Genomic DNA, 16,498 nt, shown 5'->3' on the forward strand with positions numbered 1-16,498 from the left:
CCACCGGGGGCTGTTTCTTTCACAATATAATTATTATAATTTTCTTTTTTACAAGTCGATTATTAATTTCAATATAGAATATTCGTTGACAGCCCTACAAGTACAATTAGTTACTGCACACTACATCACCCCTGAGTGGAACATGGAAAGCCAAACTTTCGGAACCTCGACTTCAAAACCGAGGTACGTATCGTACCGTGGTTTTGGTGTACAGTTACACCCCTAAAAGAAAGCAATTCATATTTTGCAATTATTATATTTGAAATGGAGATTTCACCTCAAGAATGTGTCAAGAGAGAATAACAGGTATTTGCTATTCACTTTCCCCACTGACAGTTGATTACCGGTAGCTAAAATGCAAGTGATGCCGCATCCGGTAACATCACTGGAGAAACATTCCACACCTGCATCATCACATGACAGACAGGGGGCTGTTTTCAGAGTGGCAATAACTCAAAGATCACCGGAGGATTACCTTTTGAATAAGACCATTTTCCCTGCACTGACTTGAGTATAAGTCATGACCAGTAGTTAAAGTCTAGATGCTTCTTATAAGAGATATCCCACCGTCTGCATGAGGGTGGACTCCGAGTTGGCAACCAGGACAAACACGTCAGCGTCCAGGCAGAACTTGTCGATCCAGCTGTCTAGCTCTGTGGTGACATCGATACCTGGGCTGTGGGGGAGGTGAGAGAGTAAAGACCGGGTCAGTTTGCCTGGGAGGGGGAGTTTCTGGAAAGCCTTCATGCAGAATTTTTTCCAGACGAAGGGCCTTTCAACCATGTAGTCAATATAAGAGTAAAAGCATCAACCAAATGGCAGTTGTTAGGTTGTCTTGTGTGTAGGAATTAGCAGAGCTCATGTAGCTCAATGGGTAGAACATGGCACCAATACTGCCGGGTTATGGGTTACATTCCCTGTGTAGCTCAGGCAGAATCTAATTTTCCCTAGTTTATGCTAGGGATGTCCGATATTATCGGCCGATATTGGCATTAAAATGTGATATCGGAAAATATCGGTATCCAAATCATTTTATTTATTTTTTACATTTCTATAACCCAGGCAAGCAAGTACGGTAAGAACAAATTCAGATTTAATTTATTGTCAAAAGTATGCATAATGTTGTGTTAATTTCACAACAAGAGATATGTAATGTTAATTACCTGAAATTATTCTGTTTTGGGGGGGGGGGGGGGGGGGAGAAGCCCTGCATATATCGGTATCGGTTGATATCGGTATCGGTTGATATCGGTATCGGAAATTAAGAGTTGGACAATATCGGTATAGGTAAAAAAGCCAACATCGAGCATCCCTAGTTTATGCAACTATCATTTTGTCTTACAAATGTCTGTTACACTGCTGGGTACAGCTCAATAGCTAGCCATGTAGCATAACTGTCTGTTAACAGCTGGGAGAGGCGCCGTCGCTACAGTACATTCAAGAACAGGAAAGATGAGTTTTGTATCGTGTTTCACTAAGCTCACACATTTCAAGCATCAGTGATGTAACCTTCGGATAGGAATGCTTTTGCTCTTCGATTGGCAGTCTAATAATTCCCAGTGACTATCGAACAGCAAATATGTGATAGTCCCATCTTGCCCATCCCTAATCTACACAGGGTTATATGTGTGTAGTGTAGGGGTGTAACGATTAATCAATTAATCGAAATGCATCGATTCTAATGTGACGATTCAACTGCATCGATTTTAAAATGTTAGAATCGATTATAATAGAACTTTAAAAAATTATATATTTAAAATTTTTATGTTTTAATTTTTTTGTGTATTGTTTTTATTGACCTATAGTCAATTCATGCTGAGTGAATCAGTTCCCCCAGCCACATTTATTGAAAAAAAAATTGGGGAATTAACTAATAGAAAATGTATAGAAAATGTATCGAATCGAATCAAATCGTGGTCAAATGAAGAGATTTCATGATGCATTGAATCGTTTCCTGAATAATCGTAATCAAAATTAATCGTTGTGAGGTCGCATCGTTACACCCCTAGTGTAGTGTGTATAGCAGCGTTTCCGTTAGCCGGTAATTACCGGTATTTGACCGGCAAAATCTGTTGAAGTCCGACATATTTAATCTCTCCGGTCTTAATGTCCGGTGAAAATAATTCCCTGAGTCTAAGCACAATTTGATTATTTGAATTGTATTAAAATAGGCTAAAATTAAATAGCCTATGCGATGAACGAAACAATCATTACATTTGTTTCATCGTTGCTTCTAATAATGACAACGACGTTGTCAGCGAGAGCTTAGTGCTGGGTGTGCGAACTTTTGTGAAGCTGCAGAGCCGGAGCAGCAGCAGCACAGTGCAGTACTCCAGCAGTACTCCAATTCAGCCATTTTCAATTCATTCATTCATTCAATCTTTATTTATACTCGATAATACACTGAGTAATTAAACTCATTTACAGTGCCGTCGAGATGTTACATACACAAGTGTCACAGTGTGTTCATAAATATAAAGACATCAGACAATCAGAATAATTGAGAGCACATTTTAAAATACATTAATTCAATGTTGGGTGGGGGGCGCTGCTGTGCGGTCCCCAGAAAAGAGCCAATAACAGCTGAATCTGCTGCTCTGCATCGACATACTCTCGCAAATAAGTCATTGGGAGGTGGAGAGAGAGAGCGTCGTCACGCAAACCCACGATAATGTTGCCATCTCTCTCTGCCAAATTTCTCAGTTCTTCGCTTGATATAATTAATACAAATGTCCAATATAACGGAATTCGTTAGCTCATAAAAATGTGATTATAACAGACTGTTGTTTATTAATGTCGGGCGATTGCCCACAGAGGTCTATTTGATTTAAAGTCGGCAGCAGCAAGGAGTCTCGGGACTTATTTTATTTGGAATATAATGACTTTATACGCAAAAGTAGCCTAGTTTTAAGTAAAAATATTATAAATCTACATGCCTTGATGATGTCATTCTTTTGCCTATCAATTGTTTTTAAGCTCAATAAACTCTGACCGGAATTTCTCTCATTTGACCGGTAGATTGAAATCTACCGGACACTGAGGCCGGCAACAATTTTTTCTAACGGAAACCCTGGTGTATAGTGTGAGTGTTTCTGCACAGTGCACACGCACACGTGACCAACTCACCTGTCCACGAGGACCAGGTCATCCCTGAGCAGGGCACACTTGGCTTTGGGCCACATGACACAGACCAGGCTGCCTGCGTCCAGGTCCTCGTCCTGGTGGAGGGCATGGGCCAGGTGGTTCACCGTCTGCAGTATGGAGAGGGAGGGGGCATGGAGACAGGGTCAAAGAACGGACGGATTCATTCCACCCAAAACATGGACAGAAAGCTGGTGGAGAGTATTGCTGCCCACTAGTTTGATTTACCAACAGCTCATATGACCATAATACTCCTAACTTAACCGTCAACATTATAATTACTACAACAACGTGCCAGGCTCTCATATTTTGCACCGCTTTATGATTTAATTAATTTATTCGTTAACATGCACCACTCTTTTCTAAAGCTAACATTTTAAGGTTTTTCTAACCCTCCACAAATTCAAAGTCATTATGCCAATTGCCCGGTTTGTTGCGCTGCACTACTCTCAGACTGGGGATGGTGTAGACTAACACGTGCCTCCTGCGATACATGTGGAGTCACCAGCTGCTTCTTTTCACCTGACAGCTAGGAGTTTCACTGGGAGAGCGTAACGTATGCAGAGGTTCACGCCATCTCCCCCAGATCCTTTACCCAGCCACCACCCACAGAAAAATCATTTGTAAGGTCATCTGGATGTAAAATCTGGGGTTGTTCCATAGACTAGAATGAATGCGGGTCCATAACATTTTAGTGAGAGCTCTTACACCCAAATGAGGTTTAAATTGTAGTTCAGAACGGTCAGCAGTATTAGAATATAAACCTCTTTGGTTGTGAAAATACAATTATCAATTTATGACCTCAGAAAATCAATGGCATGCCCGATTCATGTCTACGGTACAGCACTGTAGTGTACACGACTGAAGCTAAAACCATGCAAGTCTAGGTTTCACAGCTAAAAGGGAACCGTAGGCACATGTGTGCTACTACTATATATACTATTATTATTGATAGAATATACTACCATTCCACTATTATCATAGTCTACTCTATTATTATTATCACTATTTCTATTATTATCTTTTTCCATTATTACCTCCCCCACCCCCATGCTGCTGCTATGACACCTGCATTTCCCCAAGGGGATTAATAAAGGAACACTTGACTTGAAAATGCAAGTGTGTATGAGGCAAAACACACACTTCTATGATGCAATGACTATGAATCCACACCGGACTGGACTTTGGCTCTGTGTCTCTCTCTGGGTGTTATCATGAACCCAGTGGGGTGGGCAGAATGAGCAGTATTTACAGGTGCATGCAACAGATTAAAAAAAGAAGGGATAAATCGTTCCAATTTAAGACACCGAAGTAGATTACCGCCCAGTGTACTGGACAGAATCCATCATATCTGGTTTATAGCAGTGCCAAATAAAATAAATTAAATATTACAATTCTAGGGAATTTTTTTAAGTAAAAACCACTGCCACCAAGGAATGAAATATGGGCGTATCATTAGCTAGCCACTAGGACAACTAAACATCAAGTAGATGTGCACTATTCTCTGGTTTATTCTGATAGCAGGAGAGGGAGATGGGAAATACACACACACCTAACCTACTGGACAGAATCTGGCATAGACACACACACAGATAAGAGCTGAGATTTCTCCTAGCTTCTGTTACTATGTTTGGAACATGGCTTGTATGTGTGTGCGTGTATTTAAGTCCGTCTGGTGCGTTTGTTGATGACTCACAGGCCACATGGCAACATATGAGACATGGGCCATATCTAGGTCATAGGTGTGCCATTACTGCATGGAAACATGACACTTTTAACCCCCTATTGGGGTGGCAGCTATGCTGTATGCATGTTAAAGGTCAACATGGAAGAGGCATCATTTTCTGACACCACTGACACCGTTAACACATCCGGGGCCAGACCCGAGATATCTCGGGTTAACTCGCCATGCGCTGGGCACCAAACCCGAGATATCTCGGGTTTTAATCGTCATTTCTTTTATTCGCTATTGCCATTCATAATTCATCGGGGCAGGCTGTGCATACTGTTCTGAATGTGTCTGAGCTGGCAAACGGTCAATACCGCCCCCTCTAACGCCTTCGGCCGCTATTGTAGTTTCTTTTCTGGGCCGATCTGAGCCATGCGGGTGGGGTTTAAATACTCCGGCAGGACGAGCGTTTACTGCGAGGCTGCCCCCCCCCCTTCAAATGCAGTGCCGGACAACATGAGACGGACCTCCGCAAGCAGTATTTGGAATGGCGATCAGATAATTGGATTATTTTTTTTGCATTACATCAGAGACAAGGTAAGAACACTATATATCAAATCTTGCGTTGATCTGATATTTCTTTCTCCCGCGATTGAAGCGGTCTGTGTGTGTGTTGTGCTTTTTACCGTTGGTGGCAAGAGAGGGGGGGGGCCGCGCTCCAAGGCCCATTTCATTCTTGCATGCGGAAGGATAATAACGATAATCTAGCGTTGATTTCAGGAAGATTCGATAATCAGGGGAAAAATTACAACGCGTTAACTGGATTCCACTAAAACGCTATTATCGCGTCTTTTCCTGGGATTACTAAGAATCACCAAAACTATACTCATATTCAAAACGGTATAAAACGGAAATGTACGGATGAAAAAACGATCTGTTTTTTTGCATGTTGACCAGAAGCAACTCACTGACAATTGACGGTGTTATTAGACCCATAGCTATAATATAAGATATATTTTAAGCACTCGCAAATTTCACAGTCTCCCCATTGATTAAAGCGATGGCGTTCTAGCCAGAAGGTAGACAGCGACCCCTGGCGCTGAATGAGTTAAAGGGATAGCTCACAAATTGGAACCCTAGCCCTATGTCCTCATTTGTCTTGCTTACGAATGATGTTGTCAATCAGTAACGTCCTTTCTCAGCACAAACCATGCTGTTCTTCATACGGGATAGCTACAAGCTGAGCTGAAACTAACTGAAATCAATTGTGTGTGGACTGGTTTCAGTCAGCTTGTACACACAGGAGCTTGTCCGCATTTACTTTACATTTGTTTTGTGGCTAATTAAGCAGAGCTGCGGGTATCCAGTATGCAGAACAAACTACCAATCAACATCACCATTGGCAAGTAGGAAATAGGACCAGCGTTGTGAGGAACTATCACTAAAACAAATGCTAAGAATTTCTGCTTCCTAAAATGTCAAAAGCCAAAACGCTGGTACGTTGGTACTTTGGATGGATTGTAAGAGCCCCATTCACTCACACATTCACACACAGATGGTGGAGGCAACCATGCAAGGTGAAACCTGCTCATCGGGAGCAATTAGGGGTTAAGTGTCTTGTTCAAGGACACTTCGACAGGGTGCCTGGGAGGAGCGGGAACCTCCGGATTACCAGACAACTGCTCTACCTCCCGAGCCACTCTTGCCCCATGCCTGGGGTACTGGCTACGGCTATGGCATTTGACATTACTACGGTGGAAAAGACACAGTCTAAAATAGCCTGACAAGCCTGGTGGTTTTAGCAGTGGCCAGACACCTCAGGATAATCCTCCCCTTGAATAAATGCACGTGGAAGGCATAGGTGTCCCAATGTCAATTAAGTCCATATATTGGGGCTATACTGGGAAACTATAGTTAGTGCTGTTCAGTGTTGGTAATGACAACATCTAACCAGACAGGGGATTGGGAGGTGTGGTAGCATAGCAGTAATTTGAGACAATTCAGGGACAAAGTCAACCCCCGTTTAGACCATCAGTCACTTTTTACGGATGTTGACATGCTGAATAAGATGTGAATTAACTGAGAAATCTCTGGTAAGCACTATTCTTATAAGATGTCCGCATGATTGCATGTGGGAAACACAATTTTACAGATTTAAATCAACTATCATCTATTTGTGGACTAAACTAAGGCGGTCCTCGACTGAAGAACTTCTTAGAGTACTTTGAATTAGCCGGAATCTATCGTATCGTTGTCCAAATAATCTATATAATATGGTATTCTGATGAAACTTTAAACGCTGTCCTTACTGACCGTGATGCTCTTCCTCTCCTCCGAGCCATCGGTGAGGAGGAAGGCCTCGTTGCCGTCGGTGCCCTCCACACGGAGGAAGCAGTTGGTGGTGTGTCCGATCCCCGACGGCAGAACCTTGTCACACAACATGGCGTTGATCACGGAGCTCTTTCCGTTACTGGTCCTGAGGAGCCCAGAGGAGAGAGAAGCCTTGTTAAAATGCTTCTTAACCCCCTTAAACCAGACAGGATTTAATATCACGTCATGAATAGATCAATACAGTCGGTATTAATTAATGTCGTGTTTTTTCCCTCAAATGTAGCCAAGAGTAAAGACCCTAACCCTAAAACAGCATTCAAAGTGTATATTTTCAGCACTACGTTTGTTTACCAATGATTTTAAGTGTTGAGTTCATAAATATCTCCGCGCATCCCGGCGGAAACCGGATGAATTAGACGCGAGGAAATACTGCATCATGAAAGTATTGTAGTCCTAAAACAGAGGAGACCCAGGGCTTTCAATGGACATCGAAATTCCATGAAACGACACTACCCAGCTCACACCAGCCTGTGAAAGCTGATGAAAATATTCCTTGTGAAAAAGTACATGTTATTTTTGTGATTATATCTCACGGGTCGAACAAACCTGAACGTTATTGCCATAAAATACAATGTAGATTGTTTCTTTACCTTTCTGTGAACGTCTAAAAAAGAAAAGAAAAAACACGTCTCAATCTGCTGAAAAATGCCGGAACTATTTACATTATAAAAAAGTAACTGTACTTACAGTAGATTTAATTCACAGTCTTTGCTGCCCCGTTACGGGTGCCTGGTGGTACTAAATCCAGATTGAACTCTGCCATTGGAAAGAGGAGATTTGGCCCGATCCATAGATGTATGACTTGGCCATAATCAGTGTTGGGCAAGTTACTTTAAAAAAGTAACTAGTTACAGTTACTAGTTACTTCTTCCAAAAAGTAACTAAATTACTTACTCAGTTACAAATTATAAAAGTAACTAGTTACTTCAGAAAGTAACTATTGCGTTACTTCAAGATTTTTTTTTACATAAACAACATACACAAATCTAAACTATTTTAATGTTGCTGTGGGACAAAGTGAGACTAGCCTCCAATCAAATGCCATGTAGGCTATGTAGATATTATAATTACTATGTTTATATAGTGGATCATACAAATACAAACAGAATAGATGTTTTGGAACTTTTGATATGTATTGCCCCTCAACAGGCCACAACTGGGCAACATTAAATTATGCTTGTTAAGCACTATACCAAAAATAAATAACAAATATATACTGATTGATTGAACATTTTAATTAACAGATTGCAGAATGGGTACAATACAGTACGGCTCAATACACACAATTGTTAAGGGGATGCAGACCAGAGAAAGAGTTTCGTCTTGTTTACATCAGGGTCCCCCATTTTCAATTCATGACATTTATGACGAAAGTCTTTCTCTGGTCTGCATCCCCTTAACAATTGTATGTATTGAGCTGTACTGTACTGTACCCATTCTGCAATCTGTTAATAAACTTTTCAATCAATCAATCAATGACATACACAACATACAGATATAAGAATCTAATCGAATCATCTAAACTAATCTAATCATTACATTTAAGACATGCATGACATACAGATATATATATATCTCTGAGCACCTGAAGCCTGTGCTATTAAACCAGGAAGTGCAGCACTGTTGATAAGGCTGTCAGCACTGCAGTAGAGCCACTCAGTGCCCTGCGCTGCAAAGAGTGAACACAAAACGCTCATGGACCCGCGGTCTCATGTTGACTGAGTCGCTTGTGTTGTTCGTTGGATTCGTTTTTGAGCTCAAAACGTACACTACACGGACCGCGGTCTCATGCTGACTGATCAGTGATTGCTTGTCTTGTCGCGCTGTGTGTCAGACTCTGGATGCTTTAGACACCCGCCCACCTCCACCTCTGATTGGCTTACCATGACATTGTATTCAACCTCATGTATGCTTGGCTCGCGCACTGTCCACTAAACAAGGAAGAACATATTATTGCCTCTCGGGGCAGAGATATGTCTGATGAAAGAAACAGGTTCATTCATAGTAACGCGCCGCATTTTTTTGCAGTAACTGTAATGACGTTATTAAGATTGGAAGAGTAATCCGTTAGATTACTTGTTACTGAAAAAACGAACGCCGTTAGTAACGAAGTTACTTATAGTGCCGTTATTCCTATCACTGGCCATAATAAGGTAATTTATAGGCCTGATATTCTATATTCATATTTCAAATTGCATGTGTCCGGATGGCAGAATTCAGTACTGTATCTACAAAAAACCCTGTATATCATCTGCCCTTTATTAATTTGCTTAGATATTTTGTACACTTGATCTCAAGAAGGTGCTGAATGAGCTCAGTGGCAGTTTTTCATGTCTGGTCATTTATAGCATGGTGTTATTCACCGTCAAAGTAAAACAAAATAAAAAAATATAATTGATATTCTCCTTTGGTTCATTACAATTTACTCAAGCATAGTAACAGACACAATATTTCTGACACTGTGAATACATTCCCTGAGGTCCATAGATGTCGCTGGATACCAAGAACATGGTAAAAAAATTTATGGAATCTCAAAACTTTGTTACACTCGAAATGTTTAAATATCAAGCTGATCTTGTAAGGTCAATCACAGCTCGCAGGCAAGCACTGTAGTTTTCACAGTGTCGTCAGTGCCATCCAAGAGATACTGGAAACCATTTTTATTTAAAAATAAAGCAAACATGTTAATTTTAGTTCGACTGAGATTTTTACCAAAAGCGACGCCATATCAATATGAGGGGACCCTACGTGGGACCCCCAAAGTTGTGAAAGCCTGATCCAGCCTGCGGACAAGAGGAGACGTACCTTCCGAAGAAGACCACCTTCATGTGCCTGCGGGCCAGCACCTCTCCGATCCCCGCCACCTTGGACAGGTACCCCCGCACCTCCTGCACCTGCTCCTCCGTGGTGACTGGGTCCAGATCGTCATTCTTATGAGTGTCTGACAAGCCAAGGAGAACGGGACAGAGAAAAGGAGACACACCAATGTTATTGGAACAACAGAAGACGTGGAAGGCCTACAGGCAAATACTGTATAGTGTTTTAGGTGACCCTCTCTGAGCACAGCCAACTGAGTGGTGAGCACCACTCAGCAAGGTGCGACTGATGGGCCAATCAGAGTAACCTGGAGCCCTGGTGAAGCTGAGACGCCGAGCCACAAGACCCACACTGTCTAGCATCCTACTGGCGAACATCCAGTCCTTAGAGAACAAGTTGGACGAATTGAGAGCAAGAATCGCCTTCCAACAGGAAACTAGGGACTGTAACATCATCTGCCTCACAGAGACCTGGCTGAAAGAAGAGGTTCCAGACCACGCCATCACCCCGGCCGGCTACTCCATTCACCGGAGGGACAGAACAAAGGATCTCTCGGGGGAAAGGCAAGGGTGGGGGTGTTTGTCTTCTGGTCAACAACAACTGGTGTGGACCGGAGAATACGCATCCCCATGACTCGTCATGCTCGCCAGACAGACTTGGAATAAACATCCACCCTGTGTCGACCATTCTGGCTACCACGGGAGCTAACAGCCGTGATTGTGTGTACGCGGTGTATATTCCTCCGTCTGCCAATGCGGTCTCGGCACTTCAAGATCTGCACGAGAACATCAGCAACACGGAGATGAAGCACCCGGATGGGGCCCTCATCTTAGCAGGCAATTTCAATCACGCCTCCCTGAAGAAAGTCCTGCCGAAATGTTATCATTATGAGCCTGGTCTACAAGATACACTACACGACTAAGTAGGGGTGGGGGAAAAATCGATACGTAGTAGTATCGCGATACTTTGCGTGGCGATACTGTATCGATACAGGGACGCAAAGTATCGATATTTAATTATTCATAACACATTCTTATTTTTTTAAGACATTTGTATAAGGAAGTTGCATTGTTCATTTCAATACCTGTAATAGTAAAGTAGTACACACACACATGTGCATTCAGTTAAGTTGGAATATGACTGTAATACAAACAGTTCAGTTTGTCAGGTACATGCAACACAGATTACGGTTTGATGTGTTTACATCAATCTGTCTGCTTGAGAAAATACCATGTTCTGCAATAAAAATGATTGAAGTGAGATGAACAGACTGAACTTTATTTTATTAGATAAAACATGTTGACAGTTTTACTTTGCAATTGAAATAAGGTAATAAATGAAATTTGATAAAAAATTATTTAAAAAAAATCGCAATACTCAGCGTATTGCGATATATTTAGTATCTCGATACTATCGTATCGCGACGCAAGTATCACAATAGTATCGTATCGTGAGGTCTCTGGCGATTCCCACCCCTACGACTAAGGTACCCATGTACATGTCAAAATACTTCCCAAAGGTCAGTGAATACCACGACCACAACACCAGAGGAAGCTCCACAAATCATGTTAAACCCAGATTCGGCTCAAACAAGGGACTATACACATTTCGCAATTATGCCACATCAATGTGTAATGCCCTACCCACAGCTGTAAAGGAATGTGAATCACTACCCACTTTCAAAACCACTCTCAAAGAGCACCTACGGGAGACTGCAATTCGAAACTGGCCCCTGTAAATGTCCTAACCCAACCCCCTCCAATGTACTTATGTCCTAACCCAATAATACCCTCTTCTTGGGAGCAAGTAAGGTTTCGTCGATAATCCAATGTACAGTTACCCCCCGCCACCCTGCCTACTAGGGGTGGGAATCACCAGTTTCATCATGATACGATACGATATCGATTCTTTGGACAACGATACGATATTTGCCGATATCACAAAGTCTCTCACGATACAATACGATACGATTAGATTCAGGTGCCTGCGATCGATACGAGATGATATCATATGCCCATTTAACACAATCAGTAACATTTAGATCAACAAAAAAAAGGTAATGAAAATATCATTTGACATTTGTATTTTTGAGCTCTTCCAGACATTTAAAGGAAAACCAATCTATTGTTTTTAATACAAATAGACCTCCTGTTCACTGTAAAGTGCCACGTTTTTATATATTGAGCTTTAAACTTTAAGCTACATTTTTTGGAACTCAAAACTCACAACCTCCCTCTCCCAAACCGTTCCTACAACAATTTGTTGATGTTGCATGATCATGTATAGGCCTACATTTATTATGTATTATATTGTTTATGTTTAAATAACATTTAAACATCAAACTCCTCTGACCTCATCTGGTCTTTCCAAAGACGCGCGCACACACACACACACACACAGAAAGGGAGAATGCTATGCTGTAACATCTACACACACGGAGCTACTGCTGTTGTTCTTGGGCGGATATGAGACTCGCCACAGGATTTTCAAAATAAGTATCGATATGAATCGATCTTATTACATCGCATCGATCCGATTCGATTGTTGATAATTACATCGATGTATCGATCTGGATCGATGTATCGTCCCACCCCTACTGCCTACCCAACCCCCCCACGGCCCACCCCACCCACCTCCAATGTACAGTCCCCCCCCCCCCCCCCCCCACCCCACCTGTAAATCTGGTATGTCATAAATGTATAGATGTAGCAGTACTGTCTATCTGTATGTCATGATGTATGTCATATATGTTATGATGAATTGAAAATGAGAGACCCTGATGTAAACAAGACGAAAGTCTCTCTGTTCTGCATCCCCTTAACAATTGTGTGTATTGAGCTGTACTGTATTGTACCCATTCTGCAATCTGTTAATAAACTTTTCAATCAATCAATCAACACATTGATAAACAAACCCGCGGGTCCGCCATCTTGGATCATGCCTACAGCGGTTTCTGCAATGGGTACAAGGCCCTCCTCCGCCCAGCGTTCGGCAAATCAGACCACTCCTATGTCTTGCTGCTGCCCACCTACAAGCAGAAGCTGAAGCAGGCCCCGCCCACCGAGAAGGAAGTACTTCGGTGGGACGACGAATCAGAGGCCACGCTTTCAGCCTGCTTTGCATGCACAGACTGGAGTGTGTTTGAGGAGCCAGAGAACATCGATGGATACTAGGGCTGTCCCCGACTAAGGATTTGGATGGTCTGTACATTGGAGGAGGGGGGGGGGGGGGGTTGGGGGGGTTGGGGGGGGGGGGGACACTGTACACTGTACATTGGAATACTGACAAAGCCATACTTGGTAATTTACTGTACAACTGGGTTAAGACATTTGTAGGGGCCAGTTTCGAATTGCAGTCTCCCGTAGGTGTTCTTTTGAGAGTGTTTTTGAAAGTGGGTAGTGATTCACATTCCTTTACAGCTTTGGGTAGGGCGTTCCACATTGATGTGGCATAATTGCAAAACGTGTTTAGTCCCTTGTTTGAGCCGAATCTGGGTTTAACATGATTTGTGGAGCTCCCTCTGGTGTTGTGATCGTGGTATTCACTGACCTTTGGGAAGTATTTTGACATGTACATGGGTACCTTGGTCGCGTAGTGTATCTTGTAGACCAGGCCCATTGCAAGTTGCTGTACTCTGTCGTCTACTCTAAGCCATCCTAGGTTGTCAAATTGGGCCGGGGTGAGGTGGGTTCTAGGAGTCAGGTCAAGCAGTAGTCTGACTAGCTTGTTTTGAGATGTTTGTAATTTGTTTTTTAGTGCCTTTGAGGTGCTTTGGTACCATGAGGTGCAAGCATAGTCGTAGTACCCTTGAATGAGTGCTCCTGCCAGAGTCTTCAGGGTATTCTTGTTTACCAGAGAGGAGATCCGGTACAAGAATCGAGTTTGTTGGTTGACTTTTTTTATTACATTGGATGCCATTTTGTCACAGGAAAGATTAGCCTCTAGGATGGAACCTAGGTAGGTAATTTCATCTTTCCTTGTGACAATATTGTCACCCACTGTAACCGAGAAGCCGTCGGTCTTGCTGAGTTTGTTATTTGAACCGAAGAGTATGGACTCTGTTTTGCCCATGTGTAATGATAGTTTGTTGTCGGCGAGCCATATGCAGATTTTGCCTAGTTCCGAGCTGAGGGCTTTTTCAACCTGTAACTTGTTCTTGTCAGAGACCAGCAGGGCTGAGTCGTCCGCAAACAGGAACAAGTTGCAGTCACAAGCTGACGACATGTAATTTGCATAATTAGAAATAGTAGCGGTCCTAGTATGCTTCCTTGTGGTACACCACAGCTCACTTGTATTAACGTTATATATCCGGCTAGCAGTAGCTACAGATAGCTCCTGATATCAATGTCTTATAACACTGATTCGATGCGTATTCGAGCTGAGGGCATGTTGAATGTGATATGACCACAGTAACGTTATACCAATAGGGTCCATCTGCAGCGCAGGAGAATCCTTGCCGTAGCTCGAGGCTACTCGAGTATAGGGTCCAGGTGCAGCTCCGGAGAATCCTGGCCGTAGCTGGAGGCTACTAGAGTACACACAGACAGTGGAGCTTGTTGCGTGATGGCGATGTCTCGCAGATAATACAAGTACAAGTCTAATTATATAATATATATATTTTATAAAAAAAAATTATAAAAAAATTATATAAAATTAAAAAAAAAAAAATTATTTAATCAAAAACGATCGGTATCGGATCGGTATCGGCCGATATGGCTCACGACGATCGGTGATCGGTGGCAAAAAACATGATCGGGGCATCCCTAATATATTCGACTAAGAGGTTGGCCAGTCGACTACGGCTCCTTTCGAACAATTAGTCGACTAATCGACTAATAGGGGTGAGCCCTAATGGATACACAGAAACGGTCTGTGGATTCATCCAAAAATGCACAGAGGTTGTACCTAAAAAGACAATCCGGATTTATCCCAACCAAAAGCCCTGGATAAACACTGCAGTTCGAGTGGCCCTCAAGGAAGGAGACGAAGCCTTCGAATCTTAAGACATGGACAAAATAAAAAATAACAAAATACAATCTCAGGAGAGAAATAAAAACTGCAAAAAAGAAATACAAGGAGAAGATAGAAGAGCAGCAACGACACAAGGAGTGTCTGGAGAGGCCTACAGAATAGCACAGACTTAAAGGGGAGGAACAACCACACAGCCACCATTGCTGCCTCCCTACCGGATGAACTTAACATGTTGTACACCCGGTTTGAGGTCAACAACCCCTCCCCCGCCCGCCTCGCCCCCATCATGCCTGTCCCCACCACAGTCATCACTGAGGTGGAAGTGCACAAGGAGTTCCAGCGCATTAACATCAGAAAAGCAGCTGGCCCAGATGTAATTCCAGGCAGAGTGCTCCGGGCAGAGCTAGCGGGGGTGTTCACCAGGATATTCAACCTCTCCCTCACCACATGCAAAGTTCCAGCCTGCTTCAAATCCTCCACCATCATCCCAGTGCCCAAGAAAAGTAAGGTCACTTGTTTGAACGACTGTCTCACTCCCATAGTGAGCAAAAGCCTGGAGAGGATTGTGAAGAAGTCCATCCTCAAAGAGATCCCACCCACCCTAGACCCCCACCAATTTGCCTGCCGGCAAAACCGTTCCACAGACGACGCAATACACTGCCCTCCACCACGCCCTCATGCACATGGACAAACCCAACACCTATGTGAGAAAGCTGTTCATAGACTTCAGTTCAGCTTTCAACACCATAGTCCCCTCCATACTGGACACCAAGCTCAGAGACCTGGGCCTCAACCCCAACCTGTGCAGCTGGATCCTGGACTTCCTGTCGGATCGGCGCCAGGTGGTGAGGATGGGCTCCAACATCTCTGACCCCCTAACCCTCAACACAGGAGCCCCTCAAGGCTGCGTCCTGAGCCCCCTCCTCTACTCCCTGTACACCCACGACTGTGTAGCCACACACAGCTCCAACCTGGTGATCAAGTTCGCAGACGACACGACGGTCGTTGGCTTGATCACCAACGGCGATGAGACAGCCTACAGGAGTGAGGTTGTGAACCTGGAAAAGTGGTGCCAGGAAAACAACCTCACGCTCAACGTCGACAAGACGAAGGAGCTGATCATCGACTACAGGTGGGGAGGAGCGGGACACAACCCCATCCACATCAACAGGGTCGCAGTGGAGAGGGTCGCCAGCTTCAAGTTCCTCGGGGTCCACATCACCGAGAAGCTGGACTGAGGAGTGCACACTGGCCATGTGGTGAAGAAGGCCCAAAAATGCCTCTACCACGACTAAAGAAATTTGGCATGGGGCCACAGATCCTTAGGGCCTTCTACAGAGGCACCACGGAGAGCATATGGATGCACCACTGCATGGTTTGGAAATGCCAGCCAAAGCGACCGCAGAGCACTGGAGAGAGTAGTGCAAACGGCCGAGAAGATCTGTGGAAGCAAACTACCCTCCATAGACAATATCTTCACCGAGCGGTGCGTCAGCAAGGCACACAGGA

General features: G+C 43.4%; 1 protein-coding gene across 2 annotated transcripts in view; it reads right to left on the reverse strand.

The window, feature by feature from the left end:
- mfn2 (mitofusin 2) overlaps nt 1-16,498 on the reverse strand; it is an 88,661-nt gene that overhangs the window by 43,802 nt on the left and 28,361 nt on the right. For both annotated transcript variants that reach the window (XM_084333324.1, XM_084333325.1), the window contains exons 3-6: nt 10,007-10,142; nt 7,124-7,286; nt 3,127-3,251; nt 568-676 (exon numbers count right to left, since the gene is read on the reverse strand). In XM_084333324.1, the coding sequence (XP_084189450.1) occupies nt 568-676; nt 3,127-3,251; nt 7,124-7,286; nt 10,007-10,142 (533 nt within the window). The remainder of the gene's footprint in view (nt 1-567; nt 677-3,126; nt 3,252-7,123; nt 7,287-10,006; nt 10,143-16,498) is intronic.

Source organism: Notolepis coatsorum, assembly GCF_963971535.1.
Source record: "Notolepis coatsorum genome assembly, chromosome: 17".
Lineage (NCBI taxonomy): Eukaryota > Metazoa > Chordata > Actinopteri > Aulopiformes > Paralepididae > Notolepis > Notolepis coatsorum.